The 24,156-nt window shown below is 24.7% G+C and overlaps 4 protein-coding genes across 6 annotated transcripts in view; 3 read left to right on the top strand and 1 right to left on the bottom strand.

Moving 5' to 3' along the window:
- Positions 1-11,629: 11,629 nt before the first annotated feature.
- LOC127280376 (thioredoxin, mitochondrial) lies at positions 11,630-12,820 on the top strand. The gene is made up of 3 exons (XM_051303335.1): positions 11,630-11,950; positions 12,246-12,369; positions 12,474-12,820. The coding sequence occupies exons 1-3, from the start codon at positions 11,778-11,780 to the stop codon at positions 12,585-12,587; spliced, it is 411 nt and encodes a 136-aa protein (XP_051159292.1). The 5' UTR covers positions 11,630-11,777; the 3' UTR covers positions 12,588-12,820.
- LOC127280348 (nucleolar protein 58) lies at positions 12,817-14,737 on the bottom strand. Its single transcript, XM_051303304.1, has 3 exons — positions 14,524-14,737; positions 13,564-14,278; positions 12,817-13,399 (listed from the first exon to the last, which is right to left on the bottom strand). The coding sequence occupies exons 1-3, from the start codon at positions 14,604-14,606 to the stop codon at positions 13,121-13,123; spliced, it is 1,077 nt and encodes a 358-aa protein (XP_051159261.1). The 5' UTR covers positions 14,607-14,737; the 3' UTR covers positions 12,817-13,120.
- An 86-nt stretch (positions 14,738-14,823) lies between these two features.
- On the top strand, positions 14,824-15,818 carry LOC127280383 (uncharacterized). The gene is made up of 3 exons (XM_051303342.1): positions 14,824-15,011; positions 15,092-15,215; positions 15,363-15,818. Exons 2-3 carry the CDS (start codon positions 15,160-15,162, stop codon positions 15,679-15,681), a joined length of 375 nt encoding a protein of 124 aa, XP_051159299.1. The 5' UTR covers positions 14,824-15,011; positions 15,092-15,159; the 3' UTR covers positions 15,682-15,818.
- A 425-nt stretch (positions 15,819-16,243) lies between these two features.
- The window catches only part of LOC127280220 (protein Gawky), a 52,242-nt gene continuing 44,329 nt past the window's right edge, over positions 16,244-24,156 (top strand). For all 3 annotated transcript variants that reach the window (XM_051303166.1, XM_051303157.1, XM_051303122.1), the window contains exon 1: positions 16,244-16,407. The gene's annotated coding sequence lies outside the window, so the exon portion shown is untranslated. The remainder of the gene's footprint in view (positions 16,408-24,156) is intronic.

The raw sequence follows: 24,156 nt of genomic DNA, 5'->3' as shown, positions 1-24,156 counted from the left end.
GTAATTCAAGGGCTGCTAAATTGACTTTTCACGTGACCATTCAAGCGCTCAAATATTATTTATATATTATAAATGTATAAAACTTCATTTTTTTTTTTTTTTTTTACTAAACGTTACATTTAACAAATGGGAAAAATAAAACTTTATTCAAAACACTCAATTAAAGGTGGAATATAAAATATTTGAAAAAAAAAAACTGTAAAAAGTAGAAAAAAAGAATAATAAAGAAGAAAATTTAATGGTACGACCTTTATATTTATAATAACTAGTGCGTGTGTATTGTAAATTACACAATGTGTGCAACTCGGGATCATAAAACGTGTAAAGTATATGCGTGTAACGTTTCATTAATGCTCTCGCACTTCAAGATCTCACAATTTATAAGAAAAACCGCAAATTGCGTGATCTTGAATCACAGAATACATCTGTATATATATGACTTGTCTTTTAAATTACATTTATCACTCTACTCATCCGTAGAAGAAAAAAAAATTTATTTTTCACGATTATTAATATTTATATATTTAAAAAATACAATGTACTTCCGCTCATGTAATATGAAAATATTTATGGAATTTATATTAAAAGAAAAAAGTTATATACGCAAATTTACATATCATATAAAGAAAAAATAAAAAATTTTAATTAATCAGGAATTTAATGAATTTTTCACGACAAGCAATTACGATCAATAATGAAAAACAAGTTTGTCACCCAGACAAGACAAGGATATAAATTATTTCCTCGTTTAACTCATCACACAATTGAAATTCGAAATTCCTCCATGCACTGGATTACAAATCAACCTGGGAATGTCTTTTTTATATCGTGATTCATCAATATATTATCATTTTCTCGCATTTGATATTTATTTTTAAAATTCTAATTTAAATAATTATTATTTAATCATCAATACTTTTCCGTAATTTTAAAATTTGTTTATAATTAATAAATACTATACTCAAAAATGAAAATTTCTTTTTGAAAAAATTATTGCTTTTAATTTTTTAATAGAAATGTCAATAGAAAAAAAAATAGGACACAAATCATTGCGGCACAATGCGTCTTTTATTTCCTGAATTCTTAATGTTGAAGAATTTGAATTTTATTGCTCTAAACGTTAATATATTCCTCGATATTCTCAACTTCAAGGACGAATTCTACAAAATTTTCCTATAAAAAAATATATATCTGAACAACATTTTATAATTGGTCTTTCACGTATGACTGCATATTGCAAAAACATTTTTACATTATTCAAACTGACACTGTAATATCTCAAAACAAAATGTATACCAATAGTTAAAAAAAAAATTTTAATAATAAAAATAATAATTAAATATTTAAAAAGAATTATTAAATTATATCAACAATTCACAAGTATAAAAAAACTGGAAGAAAAAAAGATTCCTATTCTTGGTAATAGAAAAAAAAAAAAATATCCTTGAAATTACAAAATTTAACACCAGGAAGATTCGAACGCACGACAGAAACCTAATTCGCAAATTTAAAGGCCTTAACGACTGTAACCAACACGCATTTTAACACATAAAATTACACTGAAAGAGGAATTTTTAATTTAAAGCCATTATTATACAAATAAAATTAAATTAGTAATCCACTATAATAAATAAATAAAAAATATCAAATTTTATAATATACAATTAAAAAGTTAGTTTTTCTATCTCAAATGTTCTAGGAAATTTTTTCACGTATTTAATATCCCTTTTAATTGCTTATCTTTCATTGTGGTTTTTCTCTCTGACAAGAATAGATTGTTTGAAACAAGAGAGACCTGCTGCGTTCTGCAAATTGGAAGTTCACCACAATTGTAATTTTGCGGACTATTTCATTCCACGATTAACCTCTGAGTTCAATTACGGCGGTATACTTTGTCTTATTTTTTCTTTTCTTTTTTAAAAAAAAATCATAAGTTCTTCATTTACGCAAATTATACACATTAATAAAAATTATTTTATAAAATCTTTTAAAAAAACATTTTAACTAATTTATTTTCAAGTAGGTTAATATTTTTATTTTTATATAATATATTATAATGAAAAGGGAAAAAAAATTGCAAACTATATAGGAAAAAAGAGAGAGCTGCGAGATTGAGACAAGAATTTCTTTAACAAACAATAATAAAATTTCACTTCTTTTCCTTTACAACTTATATTTATCTAACTCTAGAATCAACGTTCACTACCCATCAAGGAAAGTTTTTTCTTTTTTTTTTTTTTTGCAAAGGACATAAGAGTGCGAGTGTGAGAGAGAATAATATTAAAACAATAGGGAAGAAAAAAATGAATTATTTCTGGTTTGATGTTTACTTTGAAGCAATCAGTAAAAGTATTAAAAAAAAAAAGAGAGAGAAAAAAGCAAAGGAGAAGCAACTTCAACTAAGTAGATAAAATTGGGTCAATGCGCCAGATAATGGACATCAGAAACGTTTGACCCTTGCTGTTAGCAAACCCTGACTATGTTTGCGCTTTACAGGTGCTGCACCCATCTCTTCTATATTATATATACATATATATAAGGTCTATATATCTCCTAATATGCTGCACGAGATATCACGTGATTTTCGCGCCCGTCTTCATGTAAACACCTACGCGAGTATAGACATTTAGTGCCATCCCCCCTTCACCCTCTATAATAATAAAAAAAAAAGTATTCCTACTAAAAAAGGAATCTGGAACTAGAACAGTCACTCGATTAGGTTTCTTTATTACTCACGCTATGCGCTTCACTATTTTTTTTCTTTTGCACTTAATTGAACTCCCGTTAATTAAATTTTTAAAAGATATACGATATTATGAAATCTGTACTGTAAATACGGTAAATTTTTAATTAATTTAGTTTTTTTTTTATTGTTTACTTTTTCAAAGATTTGTATATTTTTTCATCTCTATATATATTTTTTTTCTATATCTATTTTTATTAGCATAAATATGATTCAAAAAGAAAAATAAAATTAAGAAATAGTTTTCCATTAGAACAAAAATAAAAAAAACATCGAATAAATTTAACGTTAAAAATGATTTCACCCTATAATTTGAATATTAAATATATAAAAAATAAAATTCAGTTTTGTTGACCATGATCCATTTCTTAAACAATAAAATATAAAGAGGGTGACAAAAAATATAATTTTTATTCTTTCCATATCAAAAAAAAAATTTCATATTCTCCCTTAAAAATTAATAAATTATAATTCAATTAATATAATGCTTTAAAATATATATATTCATTATGCAATGAATTCAAATTTTATTACTACTTTAATTAATTAGTTGGTCCCTGTGGAGTTAAGGAAATATTTTAAAAAAATTTTTAAAAATAGTCTAAAGGAATAAAAGAAAAAAAAGAAGACAAACAATAGAAAAAGAGAATAAAAAATAAAAATAGAAATAAGGATGAAATAATTTTGCACTGATCGGTAAAAAAAATGAAGACTAATTAAATGACGCAAGTGAACAATTAAGAATTTTTTTTCTGAAACTATAATAATGCACTAATTACATAACATATCTATATGTACTGACTCTTTAATGATAAATGAATCATCCTGCGATGGAATTTTAAAATTTTAATCTTTTTTAAAAAAATGAACATTAGTCACGTATATAATTATTGCCTTACAATTTATATATTTAAAAAAAGGTATAATTTAATTATAAATCATCAATGAAACAAATATTGTAAATAAGAGGATATTATTAAATCATAATTATTAAATGTTAATAGAAATTAAAATATAAATTTTTTCAATTTCTAAATAATATGCCAAATATTTAAATAATTTAATTATTATTTAATTAATATATATATATCCTGTTTTTAAATATGTGCAACAAATATCTAATAAAACTTCGTTATAGAATAAAGAGAGACTTTTTTTTCTCGCATGAATGGTTCTTTTAGCACTCTTAGATGAAATCCTAGCTATGATGGTTACCATAACGACGACCAACGGTTTTTCCCCCTTCATTATTTCGCAATCCCTCAGACCCCCATAATGCACTATATTATATATGTATTGTATATGTGTACCAACAAAACTATACCCATTCACACATCACTCATGAACATATAGACAAAGTATGTATATAAAGACACGAAGCTTCGTGTGTCCTATTTTTCTACTTTCAAGTAACGCCCTTTTTCATTTGCACTTGGCCTTTTTTCTACTCTGTCAACAAAATTCACTCCAAAACAACTAAGATGAAATCATAAACCAAGAGGAAAGAAAAAATCAATCAAACTTCGACCTTGTATATAAAATTTACACCCTCGTTTTTCATTTCCTTCAAACAAATTTAATCAAGGATACATATTTATATTATAATATGAAATAATTCCCAAAAGTTATTTATTTATTTTCAAAATTTAATTATTATATTTGTTAAATAATTAATTTAATTGTAAAAAAAAGTAAGTTAATTGTTTTTATTTTGATTTTTATAATCGCGGTTTTTTCATGAATTCGTGATGTTAAATAACCTTTATATATATCATACGAAATTGTTTTTTTTTTTTTTTTTTTTTTTTTTGTAAATCCAAACGTCACGCTTCATGTTTAACAATCCCATTAATGTCATATAGTCGCAACCTGCATAAGATATTTACAAATTCAAATGTGCATATTTGCATCTGGTCTGCACGTTAGGTGACAAGAATATATAAAAGAACACCGCCCATAATTGAATAGTTTTGTTTTAAAAAATAAATAAAAATCTCAAACATAAAAAAATGAAAAATATTACGAAAATCAAATAAAACAAAAAATCAAACCAATAAAATAATTATTATAAAAGAAAAATTAAATAAAGATATTGTCATCCACATTTTAAAATTTAAATTAACTGTATCATTTTTTTTTCCATTAATTTACTAACCACAAGGAATTTTTTTTTTAATCAATTTTCCTCATTTCTTTAATGACAAGTGAGAAAGAGAGAAAGAGAAAAAGAAAGATCAAGAGTATAAGAATTTCAAGGACCAAGGACATTCGTCTCGAAAATTATTATGCATTTTCCCTGTTTCATTATTTTCCTTGGAATTAATACAGCAGTTGAATAATAATAATAATAATAATAATAATATGGTTTATACTTTAATAATCTATAGCACATATTTTCTTTGACTCTTATTGCGCGCATCGTTCTTTCAGTAAGTTTCACGTTGCGCAAGTGCATTATCGACATACCACTCAACATTTTATATAGTTTATTATCGCGGTTTTAATTTCAACGCCTCTCTTAACTCGCATGTACTCTGTTCGTCTTTAATTGTCTGACACGAATTTAATATAACAATAATTTTTTTGTCTATATATTAAAAACAAAATACAACAAAAATCGACTAAAACAACTATATATATAATCAAAAGGAAATCTTATTTTAAGATTAAAAAAAAATCTTACTTTAAGACGTTTAAAAATTTTACCCTAGTTATTTTTATTTATTTATTTTTACAAAAAAAAATAAAATATGGATTATTAAAAACAAAAACTACAGTAAAATTATTATTTTTTAATAGCAAAAAATAGTTACAAATTACAAAAGTTACTATTATTACTAAAATAGAACAAATAAAATATTTCTTTTAAATTAAATAAATCAGTAAAAAAAATAAAGCAACAATACTATTTGATTTTAAATTAAGGGTCAAAGAGGTGCAATTACAGACAATTTGTGTATTCAATTATTGAATGCAAAGTAAATTGCATTACACACAGATTTATCTATGTAATTAAAGAATAATTTTAATCAATATATAGAAAACATTTAACACCTGATCGAATTTCTCTATTACATTCTTAGATTTCCTTTCACTGAACAACAAAAATGTTATTACACTGAAAGAAAAAAAATTTATTTGATTCAAATAATCGATTACTTGACTATTATCGAATAAATATTTATATAATTATTATTTAAGGTATATTTATTTCAAATAACTTAAATTATTGATCCAAATACAGATTTTTTTAATTCAAATATAAAAATTATTTGGTTCAAGTAAAAAATTTATTTGATAATATAGTCGAGTAATTATTTGAATCAAATAAATTTTTCAGTTTACTTTAATTAATTTTAATAACTGTTTTAGTCGGACAAAATATGTGTGACAAATTATTTTTAATATCAAAAATATTGTTTAGAGAATATTTTTATTACAATTTACGAGAATAACAAATCGCAATTGAATATATATAAAAACGGGAACTTAAATTATATTTATATTTGTCTATAGAGAGATATATACAAGATTAAATTATAATCGTGGTAAGTTGAAAATTTCTCACACTTGCATTTTAATGCAAAGAATATAGACTTGGAAGTCGATGAAAAATCATATCACTACTGTTACTACTACTATTACTACCTCTATATCTATCTATAAGAGCGAGAAATCGACAACGGTCATCTAGAAAGGGATTGCTCCGTGTGACTCAAGTTTATTCTCTTACGCAATAAATGCAACCTACAAGAATGGCAGGAGCAATGTTATAAGACTACTATCCAACTGACATCATTTAATAATAATTAGGCTACTATATATATATATATATATATTAAGTGTATCAAATCATACTAAATGGAAAAATTTAACCTTACGATCTTGAAAACGTTTATACTTTTATTCATTTGCTAATATGTATTTTTTATATTTTTTTATTTTAATAAATAATTTTATATTGAAAAAAATTTATTTGATTCAAATAATCGGTTACTTTATTATTAAATAAATATTTATTTGTATCAAATAATTTTTATTTTAATCACATAATTTTATTAGAATTAAATAATTTTTATTATTGAATTAAATAAACTGTATTTATACCAATAATTTCTGTATTTGAAATAAATAAAATTTAATTAACTCAAATAAAAATTATTTCGTTCAAGGAAATATTTATTTGAATCAAATAAATTTCTTTCAGTGTAACTATTGTCTTTTCAATATCATACTTTAAATAGTTGAATAAAAGATTTTATTGTTTAAATACTATAAAACATTAAAGTTTGAATTTTTAAACATTTAATTGAAACAATCAAATTTTGTTGTTAAAAAAAATATGTTTGCACAAATAAGCAAATTAGTACAATATGTACTTTTAGTTGTTTTGCTATATATACAGTTTGCAAACAAAATGGAAAATCTTTCTATAAAGTTAAAAAAAGTGACAATTTATTTCCTGATGAAAAAAATCTGTCGAGTTCCGTTACATTATTATCTTATACAGACAAAAAAAAAAAAAGAAAAACTTTGGGTTGGTACAGGATGTGAATAAAATAGATTTAATTCTTCTATAGGATTCTACTTTCTCTGATAAAATTTTCAATACATTTAGAACAGAAATTTAAAAATAATTCAAATTATTTACAATAAATAAAAATAGATCCTAAAAATTCTAGTTGGATTTTCCGTAAAAATTCCATGGAAATTAATTCATTGACACATTAATTAATTTATGAATGAGAAAATAAATTAATGAGTGAATTCATAAATTAAAAAGATTAGCCACTGAAGTATATTTTAATATAATTATGTTAAAATTGTTTTTAATTAACTTTGTTTTTTAATTGAAATTTTCAAAAAAAAAAAATTTTTTTTTTCAATTACATTTAAATCATAAAAATAAAATATAGAAATGTAAACAAAAAGTAAGGTTACTGACAGGAAATATTAGGAAATGAGAGTTTTTATCACACTTTCCTATACACACTCTTTCGCGTATTTAATTACTTTGTTTATGTAATGTTAACGTGAGAAGAATTCTGACTCTGCTATGAATCTCACAATGCAGCTATAAATTTATATATCCTCATTATAAATATTCCATCTTGTACCCTTTCAATGGATATATATATATATATAATAATGATAATGTAAAACTATATAACATTCGATTTTGAATAGTCAAATTTTTCAATCTTTAAGTTATAAATTCAATGCGCTCTGTCTGTAAATGTAAATTAATGAAACAAAAAAAAAATTAATTTTCCATTTTATGTTTGCAAAGAGTAAAACAGAGAAAGTTCACCTACATTTTTGATTGTATATATAGAAATGAATAATTAGAGAATATGATAATTATAATAAAAACAAATAATTGGATTTTTATATTTAAAATTTTAGTTATTTCTTTTTTCCTTTGGGAGAATTTTAAGTAATTCAAGTGAATCGAAAAAAAATCCCAAACTTTTTTTTGAATAAAAAAAAGAAAACAGATTATCAAAAATAAAAAACTAGTACTTTTTTTTAATTAATTAATTAATTGCAAAGAATTTCTATTCAACTAATCGAAAGTTGATTGAAAAAAAACAATATTTTGTTGGACTGCAATAAGAAAAAATCTTAAAAACGAAATTAAGATAAAAATAACGAAAAAAATTGGAAAAAAAATAATTTAATAATATTCTCATCTCAATAATCAGAAGAAATGTCAAAATATAAGAAAAAATAGTTCAATACGTTTCTTAATTAAAATGTCAAAAGGCATATAGATATATATATATAGAAAAAGTGTTCACTAATATGCATATGCAATAGAAGCTAAGAGAATCAACTTAGCACTCATAACAGTGACCCACTGACTCCCCTTCAAGACTACATGTATGTTAATTTAGAAGATACTCTCTACATACATGCTTTTATTATGGCGTAATTCTTATGCGTCATGCCCGACAACATTTAAGGGCGTCACATTGTCTGTGCCTAATTTCACCGGAAATGTGAGCAACGTTTACACGACTTGTAAATAAACGATGATTTTCATTTGGCATTGAATTTTGCATTATATTTTATAAATTTAATTTATTTAAATTCTGTAAAACCATTTAGAGTTCTTAAAAATATAATCGTTAAAAAAAAAAAAAAATTTTTTATAAATGCTATTTATAAAAATAATTTGAAAAATTAAGAAAATTTATTTCAAGTTCAAAATTATATTCTTCAGAGAGAATTTACCACAATAGCATATAATCTCGTGACCTTTTCAATTATTTCATACAAAAACCAGGTCAATGATGGGCATTTTCATTATTCTGGTTAAAAAAGAAAAAAAAAAACGTGAAATTCACTTTTGAGTCAATGAGGAAGCTTCATATTTACGCTCAAGTATATAATGTTATGTGAATTTTAAATTAACGTACTGCATTTTTTACGACATTCTACCACCTTCATTTGTCTCATTCTTCAGGATAAAAATAGCAATGTTATGCCATGAATAAGAATATTTTTTATAGTTCGCAATAATTTTTATTAAAATTTTTCTAAAATTCGTTAAAAATTTTTTTAGTAAAATTTAAAAACAATTTTCATAATCATATGAAACTGACAAAAATATAATAGATATATTTTAAACATAAATGTTTATTTGAAGAATAGATTTTCAAGACTAGCTTCTACGTCTTTAGATGTCAATAGATCATGAGAAGACTTGTCGAAACTATATATATATGGCTGATGATCAAATCTTTCCATCATTTCGTTTAACTCTATACAAAAATATCTACGATCTATGAAGTCATTGAAGAAATATTATTGTTATACCAAAAATAGACTCTCGATAATATATTACATAATTATGTTTTGATTATGGAAAATCGCGGTATAATTATATTACAAAAATTTTAATTTGAAATAAATAAATTTTCTTAAAAAAAATGTTATAATATTTTAAATTTAAAAAAAGAAAAAATAAAATTGAGAAATAATTTAAAAAGCCCTGACTTTGAAAATATATTCTTTGCTCTCTAAAAAATTTTCTAATATACTAATCTACATAGTCTTTATGGATAATAATAACATTATTAGCAAGACAGTAGTTTTCCACCTTGACACTAAATTGATTTAGTCATTTTTAGCATTGTAAATATACTTCTTAATCAAATTTAAATACTTCAAGCATGTAAAAATAGTAAACGTGTATGATGACACGTTTACAAGGTCACTATTTGCAAAAGAATATCTATTATAAAAATATAAATACTTATGTTTCTGTCATCTTAAAGCCTGATGAACACGCACAAGAAATATATTTCCACGAAAATTCAAAATTATCCGAAAATAAAATAAAATTCTATAATATAATGAAATTTTCCTACGAGACAATAAATCCGTTTGTAAATATTTTTTAACCAAAAAAAAAACGAAACGTGACTTATATTAATTTCAATTTTTTACAAAGAAATTGAAAACCGAAATTATTTATATTTAAACAAATGTAGTTGAATCAAATAATTACTTGTTTAAATATTATTGGATAATAGCGTGTAATAACGAAATTTATTTTTTGGTAAAAAACAAAAAAAAGGAAATACAACAACAAAAGATTATCTTATAGTCAGCATAGAAATTAAAATCAAAGAAGTGTTTCATTCAAAGAAATGCTTCAATATCATGATAATGTATGATGTGATGAGCTTAGCTCTTGAGAATTCAAATAAATAGCAGATCATTGCCCTTTGATAGACAAATAACAATTACAAAAAAAAAAATTGAAAAAAATTTATACGAAATATTTAAAGATGCGATACGTGTCAATTATTATACTACATGTAAGCAATTTTATATTAATTCACAAATATATATTATATTATAATACAATTATATATTATAATATAATATTACCATGTGAAAAAATAAAATAATTAATTTTTTATATAAAATACTCCAATTTTTAAGTTCAATTATTCTTGGCATGGGACAAAAATAATATTAAAAAAAAAAATAAATATACGTTTTTGTTAACACTCACTGAAAAAGAAATTCCAAAATTCGGATTGTTACACTTCTCAACTACAATTGATTCATTCACCTTTGGTATACCTGTGAAAATAATAATTGACAATAAATGATATGATGAGAAATAAAAGAACATGCATATATGCGCGACATTACGACGCGACCAAAAAAATTCAATAAATTGCAACAAATTTCAAGTAATCCTCAACTAGAAATATGTTTTATACCTTTTTCCACCTGAAATATTAAATATTACACAGAAATAATGCACTGGTGTTACAAGAATAAAAGAAAAACTGCAAATATTCATATGCGTGAATGTACATATACTGTACATTTTGGGGTTATGAACGATAACGCATCTTCGATCACGGAACAAAATTTAATTTTTTCCCACTTAGCATGCAAATAGTAAATAAAAATAAGATATTTCTACTCAAAAAGCAAAAAATATACGAAAATATGAAAACTTTTTGAAATTTATACAAATTAATATAAGAAACAACAATTGGTACGAACCATCGGAAAATTATCAGGCGTGGAATCGTCCATATTTTAGAAGCAAAACATGATCTCAATATGTTAACATTAAACACTATATCTCACGTCACTACATAATCATTTACTACACTCAAATTATTTTAAAAAATGATTAAAAACTAGGATTGCAAAAAAACTCTTTCATCTAACAGTTTTTCAAAATTTTTGTGCGTTCTTAAATGAGCAAAAACTTTTCGCAACAGGAAATTAAAAATTCTCAGTTGGCAACAGTGTCATCCATGTCCAATACAAAAGTATCTCATTGGTTCGTTTCTAAATGACCAACCAATCAGATATTATTATTGAAGTGTTTAAAAATCTAATATGGAATAATAAATTTTCTTCTATAGTGAATGGAAATAATAATTTAGGTTTGATTATATTTTCATCATATTTGATCACTTTACATTGTTTTCTTTTTGAAAAAAAAGAAGAAATTTATTGTATTACTGTGTGTTTTTATAAGAAAAATAAAATCATGATACGAGGAGCAGTGAGAGCTGCTAGAAGTGCAGTAAACGTGAGAAATTTAGCAAATGCACCAGCTCAAGAAACAGTAATATCAGCAACGTTTAAAATTCAGGATAATAAAGATTTTGATGAACGAGTAAAAAATTCTAAAGTTCCAGTTATTGTTGACTTTTTTGCAACGTAAGATAACAATTTTCTTTAGTAAAAATATAGTTTTTAAAATATGCTTACATAACCTCACTTTTTAAATTATTTTTTTCATGCGTATATTATTTTTATGTTTTTAAAACAATTAAATTTATTTGCATTATTTATAGATAAAATTCTTCATTCATAAGTTAAATTTATAGTTAATTTAAAAAAAAAACAATATAGTTTTTGCTCCTTTTTGTATTATTTCTCATTAATAATTAGCTCTAATGTAATATTACGAAATACTTGATATAATTTCAAAACTAACTTGTTTATTTTGTAGATGGTGCAATCCTTGTCGAATGTTAACTCCTCGTATTGAGTCGGTGATAGCAGAAAAGCAGGGAAAAATTCTTTTGGCTAAAGTTGACATTGACGAAAATTCAGATCTTGCTCTTGATTATGAGGTGAAAATAATTTTTTTTTTTTCAATTATATTTTTTATTATAAAAATAAATAAATTGGTTAATAAATTATTATTATTTATTAAATTCATTAATTTTATTTTCAGGTTGGTTCAGTGCCCGTATTAATTGCTATGAAAGACGGCAAAGTATTGGAACGAATTGTTGGACTACAAGACACAGACAAATTACGTCAATTTGTCGATAAATATGCAAAATAAATGTAGATCTTAAATGTAAAAAAAATATGTTTGATTATTTTAGAATAAATAGATTTACTTATACATCTCAATTGATGTCCTAAAAGTGTATAATTGAAAAGGACTAAAAATACAAATTGTGGATGGTTATTTGTAATAAAATGTAATGTAGCTTAAGCTACTTTATAAGTCAGGGATTAATAATGTAAAAATGGTGTAAAGTAAAAATATTTGAAATAAAATTTTAGACTTTACACATTTTATAATTTTTATTTTTAACAAATATATATATAATTAAAGTATAAAATCAATACTTTGTACAATTGTGATAAAAAATTATTTAATTTGAAAATTAATTAAATTTGGATTGAATATTACAAATTTTCATGTTTTCTTTAAATTATTCATTATAATCTCAAATTATTATTATTATTTGAATCATCTTAATTTCACGATATATTTTAATTAACTTCAAAATTAAATAATTTTATACTGATAACTTACATAATTTAAAAAAAGTGATTTTTTTTAAAATCCTAAGCTAATGAATAGATTTAAGCATCTGTTGGTAAATTTTGTAACAATTGTCTGGCTCTTTGATATTCTATTGATTCGATAGCGTCTTCTGATTCCTCATACTTTTCTTCTACATCTTTAATAACAGCCATTGCTTTCTTTAGCAATAAATCTTTTGCTTTTCCTTTGCATCCTTCAAAATATTCTATTACAGTGGGATAAAATTTGTCAGGTATCAGCTTATCATCGAGAAAATGATTAACCAGCCATGCTTGTTTTATTGTTTCAAATTTCCACTCGCTTCTTGCATGTTTCCACTAAAATTAAAAAACAAATTTGAAAAAATATTAATTATGTACTTACTAAATAAACATTTGGAAAGACTTTATATAAAATTTAAAAAAGAACTAAAATTATTTGTTTTAAAATATTATTTTTGATTTAAAATTTTAATTATAAAAATTGATTATTTAATAATTACCTTGGAAAGGTAATTTAAAACATTAGCTGCAGTTTTATGTTTGGTTGCATCATGTTTTTCTTTTTCCCTTAATTCCTGCTTTTCTTTTTTCAATTGTCGTTTAGAGGGCCCTTTCTTTTTTTTAACATCAACATCGTCTTCACCATTTATTTCGTCTTTTGATTCATCTGTTATTTTCTCTTCCTCGGCTATTAATTTCTTTTTCTTTGGCTTTTTAACTTTACTTTCGGTTTGAATTTCCTCGTCTTCATTTACTTCTAATTTTTCTTTTTTATCCTTTTTCTTCTTTTTCTTTGCTTTTTTCTCATTATTACCATTTTCCAACTGTTCATCTTGTACACTTTCTAATAATTTTTCATTTATCTCTGATTTTTCCTTTTTTGTGTTATTTTTCTCTTTATTTGATTTTTTAACTTCTTGCTCAATTTCTTTTTCTTGTACATTTTGTATAGATTCATCTTTTATTTCTGAATTTTCACTTTCAATGTTTGATTTCTTCTTCTTTTTTGACTTCTTTTTCTCTATACATTCAGAATCAGGTGCAGTTTCGTTAGAATTAATTAAAACTTGTTCATTAGTTGATTCAGTGTTTTCATTCTCTGGATCAATAGTTCTTTTCTTTGATTTCTTGTGTTTTTTCTCATTTACATTAGAAATATTATCAATTTCTATATTCTCATGTGATATTTCGTTATTTAAATTGTCACTCGACTTCCTAAAAAAAAATAATTAGTTGAAATATAAAGATATTAAAGTGAATAATTTTATTTATTTACAAATTGTGAAAATTTTATTATTTTTAAACTATTATTAAAAAACTGTTTATCTTTTAATTTCTATTTTAAAACTATATTGTTAAATTGAATTATTTATACAATAACAAAAAAACAGTTAATAATTATGAAATATTAAAAAAAAACACGTGGTTTTGTTGAGGTAACAATACACCGTATGTCATACCTTTTGTTTTTCATCTTTTTTGGAGAATTCTCGTCAATTACAGCATCAGGACTTATTGATCGTTTTATCGACTTTTGTTTCATTATAGAATTTACAATATTTATAATGTTATTAACAATTTAGTTTATGTTTGAAATTTTTTTGTTTACTTCTAACCTCACTTTTTACACAAACAACATCAGAGGTTGACTTTTTCAGTGATCAATGTTTTTCGAAATGATAGTAAATTTAAGAACAATCGTCAATCCTCGGTGATTTTCGGTTATATTCGACCATTCTCCATTATTGTGGTCATTCATTTTTATGAAGTAAAATTTAGTTTAAACTCCTAAAAAATAAATGAAATTTATAAGATAAAATAATTTTTATTATTGTACTTCTCTACAACATTGAATCTAAATTATCGTGCTTTTAATAAACAAAACAAATTTTATGATTAATAATTTGATTACCAAAATAAAGTGATATAATAGAATTCTATAGGAAAGGTATATATTTTTTATATTTTCTTATATCAATGTTTATAAAATTATGTTGCATAATTTACAAAATAATGTCATAATTTCAGGAAAACGTTTAAGGACTTTATATGAATGAAAAATTTATTTTCAATTAGAAATTTTTAACTGATTGACAATGATTTTGCTGAGGTTAGGTTCTCTGTGTGCAAGAAAGTCTAATTTATCACAAAGGTAATTAAATAATTATATTTTACTTGTGAAATAAATAAATAATGATAAATTTATTACATTGAATTATAATTCAAAATATAAATTAATTAATAAAGTTTTCATGTTATTGATTATTAATGTTTACCATATTATTTATTAATTTTTCAGATTTCTCTCTCGGACAGGTGTATTGAATTTTTCTTCGAAAAATAACCAAGATCAAAAACCTATAAAATTGGTCGAAGAGGATGTTGATCATCCAGTTACATATTCAAAAACAAAAGCCTATACATATTTAGCTAGAAATTCTCGTTATATTGAACACAATTGGCCTGATTGTCAACCATACGTAATTGTTTTTAGTCTTACGATTTTTATGATTTATTTCTGTATATTAAGAGAGGAAAACGACCTTGATGAAATGATTTACATGCCTCTTGAAACTAGATTGCAAGAAATTGAAAAAGCAACAGGAAGACGAACATAGTATGTATAGTAGAATTTTTACTTAGAAATTCACTGTGGATTTTTTTTTTCATTGAAGCTATAACACATGTTTCTGAAAAAATTTTCCAAATTTATTGTATATAATCTGTAATTATATTTCTCTTACACATAAAAAAATTTGCCTCTATTTTATTTTCCTAATACAAGAATTTTTTTTACATTTTAATTTTTAATATATTTATAAATGCATACTTATAAATTTAATTATAATATAATTATATTTTATAATTTTTTAAAAAAATATAATTTTTTTATTGAATTCAAATATTCGCGGGCAATATTGAATAGGAAGTGCTGGCATCTTTTTTGCTCGTTTTATAGTATGCGCAAGCGCCATTGAATTTGAAAGGTAGAAAAACTAGACTACTGCGCAGTTAGAACAATTAATGAGTATTTCTTTTCATCGAGTATTATTGTGTTTTTATTAATTTTTAAATACAAAAATAATAACAAATTTATATAATGTTAATCGAGAAAATGGGAGTTTATAAATTGGATCAATTTTTTTTATTGCATTTTTGTCATTCTTTCGGCGACGACAGCGCCAACTGTACGTAACCTCTGAAACTACGTGCGCAATGGAGGCTCATTTTCAATAAAATTTTCCTGCATGTACGTAATGTGTTTTTGAGAGTTAAAAGTGGAGCATTTTGTGTGATAGTGAGACTTTTATTCTCTGTGAAAGCCAGTGAACATATTGCCCTAGGTGAGTTAATCAGAATACATAAAATTTATGTTTTAAATGATATTTACTTTTGCCTCGGTATGAGGCTAAAAAAATATAAATATAACCTGTCTCCGTATTCGGTCAACTCCTTTGCTCGTAAGCATTTTACGACTCATTTTTCGTTCGTTTTAATACTATGAGAAAAAAAAAAAGATTTCTTCTTACATAACACAATTGTTATATTTTAATTACTTTTCATAAATATTCAAACAAATTTAGTTGTATTTTGCCTCAAGCATAATTGAACGTTATAATTATAAATTCCTGTTAAAATTACGATATGCGTGCAGTCGCATATTGATAGTCATGAATATATATCTATATAGTTTATTTACGTCCGGTTTTTTTAAGACAAGATTCATGATAGATTAAAGTAAGATGCTTGGCATTAATAATTGTAGAATATTTTTTTGAAATTTTAATGCGAAATATGTTTTCTGTAAGAAAATGTCTTGTACGTGGCAGTTCGCTTTCGTTCGGGTCCTTTCGGATTTATCGCGTTTTTCATCGAAGCAACAAGCGACCTGTGAAATCGGCACATCTTGCGGTAAATTACCGATTGGCGAGGCGATGACCATTGTATTTTGAAATTCAACACTGTCTTTCATAGTCTTTATAGAAGCTATTATCATTTTATCATTGTATGTTCATTTTTCTCGGAGCAGATTTTCTTAACCTCAACAATACACACATATATATATATATATATATATATATATATATATATATATATATATATAGGTATGACTCGAAACTTTCTCTCTGAAATACACTGTGCAAATCATTATAGGTAAATTGAATTAATCAATAATTAGCTCACAAATTCCACTGGCGTTGATAGATAATATTTTTTTTCAAATTAATTTTGAAAGGATTTTATAATATTTTCTTAATATTCTCAACAGAAATTTGGAGCAATTGAAAATGTTTGTTATTTGAGATAATTAAACTATGCGTTTTTTTTTATTTTGTATTTACGAATTGAATTAAATTCAAAATTTTTTTAAATGCATTTTTAAAAACGAAATATTGGATCGTTTTGAAAGTTTTTTTTTTGCGACGTGAGGAAATTTTTTTTTTTTTTTTTGTTGGAAGGCCGTTTATGGAGTGGACAATAACATATACACACCATCTACCGATAGATTCTCTTCCGGTTTCCTCAGCGTGCCAACTAGGTCAGCCGCCCAGGAGAACTAGTTAATAGGAATTAAAATCAAATGACAAGTTTTTGTCTATATAGTGTCCGGATGCATTTTACACATAAATCATTTGTATATATCTAAATGAATTGATTTAATAATTTATTTGCATAAATGTCGTTGGAAATATGTTAAAGAGAGTGAGATATAAGTGGGAGTGTCTTTGGAATGTGGTCTTAACTTCTTGCACGTATTTATTTCCCATTTGCCTCCTCGTCTGGTAGAATTTCCTCTCGCTGAGATTCCTCACCTTCCAAGTAAATTATTTTCCATGATACTTTGATCTATAGTGAGTTTATTATATATATATATATATATATGTATACGTTCACGTCAGTTTGTTTCTGACTTTTACGTTATATTTCATAAAAAATCACTGTGTGTTCTACCATTTTTTTTTTATTTTAATCTGAAACAAGATTTTCCCAAGGCTTTAAAATGTCAAAAATTACTTTGAAAAATAGACTAAAAAAATTAACTATACAAAATTTTAGTTATTTTTGGTATGATAATAAAAAATAGTTAAAGGTAGACAATAAAGTGGTTTATTTATAATTTATAAAAAAAAATTGGTTTATTTGTATTGAAGTGGTTTGATTGAAGGTAGCAACAAAAGTCGGGAAATATTTTTTTTTTTAAACTTGCAATTCAAATGAACTAAATGTCAACCGGGAGTAAAAAAAAACCACCCAACTTTGATATTAGAATTGTAGATTGCGTTTACATTACACAATGTGTTAAAACTTTGATATAAATTTAAATTTTAAACGTCAGTTATGATATATCATTACCGCAGTCCAAAATTTGAGTTAATTTTTAATTTCCTTTTAATAAATGATAAATGGGATTAATTTTTTTTATCTTTTAATTCTTCTAGTATCGTTTTAAATATTTTTTTTTAATGATTTATTTATAATATAAAAATAAATTTAATTATATATATATAGTTTGAAATAATTTTTTCACAATTTTTATAATTTAGACGATTTCAACTTTTCATCTTCTCTTGACAATTATTTAAAATGCAGAGACTGTCATCGGCGTTAATAATATATTCTTTACTTGAAAAAAATAAATTTAATTTCATAGAAAGAACATAGAAACTTTCTAGATGGTGTAATTATATGAAAATAGCCTATAATTATGTCCACGTGTGATATTGATTTAGCATTTAAAATCCTTGATATTCATCACCATGAAACGCAGAATGAGTAAAAGGGTTGAAAGGGTTACATCACTTTATAAATGGAATATTCTTATGCAATTTTAATTATAAAAAACGGATGGAAGGAAAAAGTATTTTTTTGTATTTATTTTTTTTTTGGAAACTTAGAAGTCGTATATACGACGATGTTAAAATGCTGTCAATGTAATTGTAGTAAGCGAAACGTAATGGTTCGGCAACTCCTTTAAATGGTAGAAGGCACTGATTTGACAAAGATGGATAGATTGCAGGTGTAACAAAATACGGAGATGTCACACTCATGCACGCGAACAAAAATAGTCTGATTAAATAATCCAACAAACATTCCCATATAAGACACTTAATGCGAGAGATAAAATTTTAAACAATATATAAGAAATATATTTTTTTCCATGAAAAATTCACACATTCTTTTGAAAGGAAGGCTGAGAAAAAAAAATTGTTTTTTCTTTCCATTCAAATATTGAAAAACTTTTTTGTTGCGAAATTAATAATTTCTATTACTATTATATTGTATAATATAATTATTTATTAATAAATTATTTATTATACATAATATTTATTTAATTTTTCTTTTTTAATATATATATATTTTAATTTGAAACTAATAAACATTTTCAAATAAAACAATGTAGTGTATGTAATGAAAAGGTTATATCTATAAATGCATAAACAGGATAATCAATTTCATTATAGAGATGCGAATATGATATTCGTACTATTATTATTTCCTTTAATACTGAAAATCCTTTAATTGCTATTTGAAAATCAGTTTAATTGCAAAGCGATGAGTATATTTTCTGTGTCGATTCAGTTTATTATTGTATACATATATGAGAGAGGTGAAATTCCATTATAAAGTGAAATGCAGATTTCATATAATAAATGCATGTACAGAATTTAAAAAAAAAAAAAAAAAAAAAAAAAGAAATAACATTGATTTATCAAAGTAGATAAATACACGTAATATATACGCGATAGCCAGAACATTTTTATTTATAAACAAAATTGACAGATAAATATATTTATATTCATATAATCTTTGCGTCGTAAATATAATTATTGAAAAATAATTATTATTCAGAGCAAAAGAAACATTTTTTTTTTTTTATGAATGAATCCGCAAATTATTATTTAAGTATAAATAAAAAATAATATTTATTAAAGATTTAATTTTTACTTTCAGTAATCGTATAGATTCATTTTTTCACTTGCTTTTATAATTTATTATTACTGACATCACCTTTTTTTTTATTGATGTAAAATTGAATAATTTTTTTTTTTCAAATTTCGAATTCTTAAAAAATTATTTATTCTGTAAAGTTCCATTATATGTTTCATTTACATATATATATATACGAGATTCTAATAAAATTAGTATATGAGAAAAAATTTGCTGATTAAAACATTTAATTTTTCATTCAATTATATATGTATTGCAAAACAGCTATCAATTTATTTGAACTATAAAATTTTGATGAGTAATTATTAATATTATTAAATTATGTAATAATGCTTTTCTTTTCTAATACAATCATTGCCACTGAAAGTAAAATAGAAAAACGGAAATAAAATCACTTCTTTCTGACCAATTTTTAATATTTTAATTTTATATAAGTTTTTTTTTTTAATAAACACAAAATATACTTTTTAAAGACGGTACTGCAAATTAAAAATTAATTGTATCATGCTGTTGCACACGCAATGCAATAACATATTGATTCGTCATTTTTAAAAATATCCTCAACAATATGCAATTACACTATACATTAAATTGATTATATATATTGTCATAATTATTATAGTATTTTCAAGAAATAGTGATACCGATAAACAATGTTATTTATTTTTCTTTGTTATTTGATTTTTTTTGGTTAATAATTAAAATACATATTAATATCGATAATAACAATTCTAAATATTGTTTTAAATTAACTGATTCTCTAAAATTAGGTAAAAAATTTATAACACAATGAGATAAAAAAATGATACAAAAAAAACCAATTTTTTTCATAAAAGAACCAAATTTTTGACTTATTTTATTCATTTTATTTATATTATGACGTCATAAATTAGGTACTAATATTTATTTTTACCAAATTATAAAAAATTGAAATAATTTCGCTGCAATGCCTTATTAAAAAGTTTTATTGAAAAAACATGAATACCTTTAGATGTGTCGTGTTTCCTGCAAGAATTATGACTTTTCTTTCTTTTATTCTTTTTACAAACTCTAATGCCGTGTAATTTTATGGTTTGAAATATCAATATATGTATGTATAGGTAATATAGTGTATTTCATTTTATAGATTAATGAAAAAAAAAAAAAAAAGGTAATCATTCTCTCTTGGTCGAATAGAAATTCTCCTCATGTAGTATATTCAATAGCATTAACTTTGGGGCTATATAGGTATAGGTCTCTAAACAAAATTTTCTCTTTTTCTAGGGTCATAAAACTCTCTTCCCTTGTTATACACTACTCATCCTTATATGGATAGACGTTGTATGTTTGCGGAACAAAGAAGAGTATATAGTGCTTTCTTTAACTGTAACATTGTTGTTCTCGCACACATGGTTTCAAAATATAGGGAGAAAAGCCAAGCGTTCTGCTTTATTTTAAAAAATTGATGACACTTTGAGAAGACTATTTCTGCTGCAATAAATTCTTTCCCTCCCCTTAAATTATTCACGCATGATGAATAATAAATTATCCACGCAGATATTTTATATAGGGAAGGGTTAGGAAAATATAAATCGCGTGATTCTTAACTTGTGTCTATGTATATATATATATATATTATGTGCACTGTGAAAATATTGTTTCGTTTATTATTTCATTTATTAACTAGATTCATGTTTATTTCGATTGAAAAAGTTTTGCGCACCTGTGATAAAATGTTTTAATTATTATTGGTATAAAATAAAGGAACACTGAGTAGTTCTAAAAATCATACAGATTTTTGTTTGTGGTGTTATGAAAATTGCTAGAATTTTCATTTAGAACTGTAAAATTTAACCTATTTCTTTTGAATTACATTTATATTTAAACAATAGAAGAAATTGCATCATAGAATCATCTGATGATGAGAATTTATAATTGCTGCATTTATTATTGTTAGACAGAGAAATACTAAAATCACATTTTGACCGAAAGTAGAATTTTTTTTTTTAACTGCAAATCCAGTTAATATATATACATATAGAAAAGGCATTTTAAGATGAAAGGTTTCGTATTTCAAGGCAACAAGTTTTGAAACTCATCGAATTTGAAAGTATCCCATAGTTTTCATGCTGAGAAGCGAAGGGTTAGAATCAAGTTGCGGGAGTCTCGATTCTCGAGTACTCTGTAGCACCTATGTACACGGTTTCGTAATAAATATATGCTGGGATAAAATAGCTGGGGGAGAGGGTCGACCTTGCCCCGTAACTGGCTGACTGCTTGTTGCCAAGTTACTTTGTATATATAGTAAACCGAGCAACGTATGTCGAGACACACACACACACAAATGTGTGTAGGTTTGTAATCACATATAGCGCTAAAATGTATTCATCACGTTCCATTTGTGTGAGTTCCTTACACATGTGTTTCTATATGTACATTATATAAATATAGTATATAAGTATCATACACAGTTGTATTCACACATACTTGAGACTTCACATAGTCTCATACATGTGTGTTTTATGAAAATATCTGGAAGAGGAACAACATATCTTTGATCGACATCAGTTAATGCAAATGTAATCGAATGCAAGTTGCAAAGCGCAAAATTATTCGAATGCGTGGGTGAGAGCGATGGTCAAAAAAGAAAAATTCCTGTTGCTGGAAGATCTTCTTCTTTCTTCAGTATATACAAAATCTCTGGAGCAGCGGGGCTCGATCGATCGTTCTCCCCAACGAGAATTCTCTCTCGCGCCTTGACATTTTGTCTCCTGACTCGGTGAGCTTCCGTTGTGAACTGAACTGCTCTACTCGGAGAACACTTATCGATCCTTGCACACACCGGGTAGATGCAAACGTTTCCATCGGAAAATGCACTGTTTCCTACACATTTTATGAATTTGTGTGTGTGTATATATATGTATATAGCAAAAAAAGCTATAGTCATCGCTCTTGAAGCGAGCCAGACAATAGGAATGGTATGGCGTTTCCATTTCCACGATTCAATGAGAATTCGACTGGCTAATACTAGGCTAGGTTGCGTAACGTAAATGCTTTGCTCGTGATATAAAACATGTTTGAAAATATATCCTCGTCATTCTCAATTTTTGCATATTTACCATTAAGCGTTTCTTCTCTTTTTTTTTTTTTTGCTTGAATATATGATTCGTCGGCTCTGAAATTCTATTTAGAGCCTCTCTGTTTCTTCGATTCGTTATTTTCTCACTCTCTTACCTAAATTTGCTTTCCTTGAGAAATATGAAAACGAGAAGCTGTCAGACTGAATTCCCAGCGATTATTACTTGAATATTCTATCACGCTGGCAAAGCTGACATCTTTGAAGTTTAAATGAAATGTCTTCTTATAAGATGAAAATTTAAAATAATATTTATTCAAATTTTTAGTTTTTTTTTTATTCTAGACATTTCTTACATTCTTTGAATCCTTAACATTTTGAGAAAATCTTCTTTCGAACCCCTTGCAATTGGGTAGAAATTTTTTTAAAATTAAAATACATGAAACTTCTTTTATTACAAAATTTAAGATCGTTCAAAGTAGTTAGCAAAAATATGCTTTGTTGAAATATATTAACATGCTTTTAGTAACTAAATGGACTACAGTGGAAAAAAAAAATTTGTGATTTTAATTGCGTATAATTCTACTGTGGCCGTTTAATATTTGTTTAGTGTGATTGTCACAAGCCAAACTCGTTTAACACTTTTAAAATGCGTTACAAAAGCGTGGCAATTAACACCACTTATGAAGGAATGCTCAATTTGTCATCAACACATATTCACGAGGCTCCAGTAGATATAGCATATTTGGTTCACGGTGAGTGAACGAGCATGTTAAAATTAAAATAACTTTAGTTGCATAGGGTACACACACATATATGTATATACACAGAACCGATTAATAGAGGAAGTATCTTCCATCTCCTCTCTTATAAGAATATATCATATTTTACAGAAAGGCAAATGTTTCAAAATTCTTCAATTTTCTGCAACATTTATTGTTTTTTTTTCAATTGCCTTATTAGTGTTATTTAATTGTTCTTATTTTTGTCTTGATAATTCAACTTATTTTGTGTATTTTCTGTATTTTTTTATCTGATTCGTTAAACTCGATTTTCATCTAAAATTTGTCATCTAAATAGAACAATC

The sequence above is a fragment of the Leptopilina boulardi genome, unplaced genomic scaffold (assembly GCF_019393585.1).
Source record: "Leptopilina boulardi isolate dan_hultmark-lab unplaced genomic scaffold, ZJU_Lbou_2.1 LbouV2_112, whole genome shotgun sequence".
NCBI lineage: Eukaryota > Metazoa > Arthropoda > Insecta > Hymenoptera > Figitidae > Leptopilina > Leptopilina boulardi.
The sequence above is the reverse complement of the archived record's forward strand: the minus strand, read 5'-3'. Positions and strand labels throughout refer to the sequence as shown.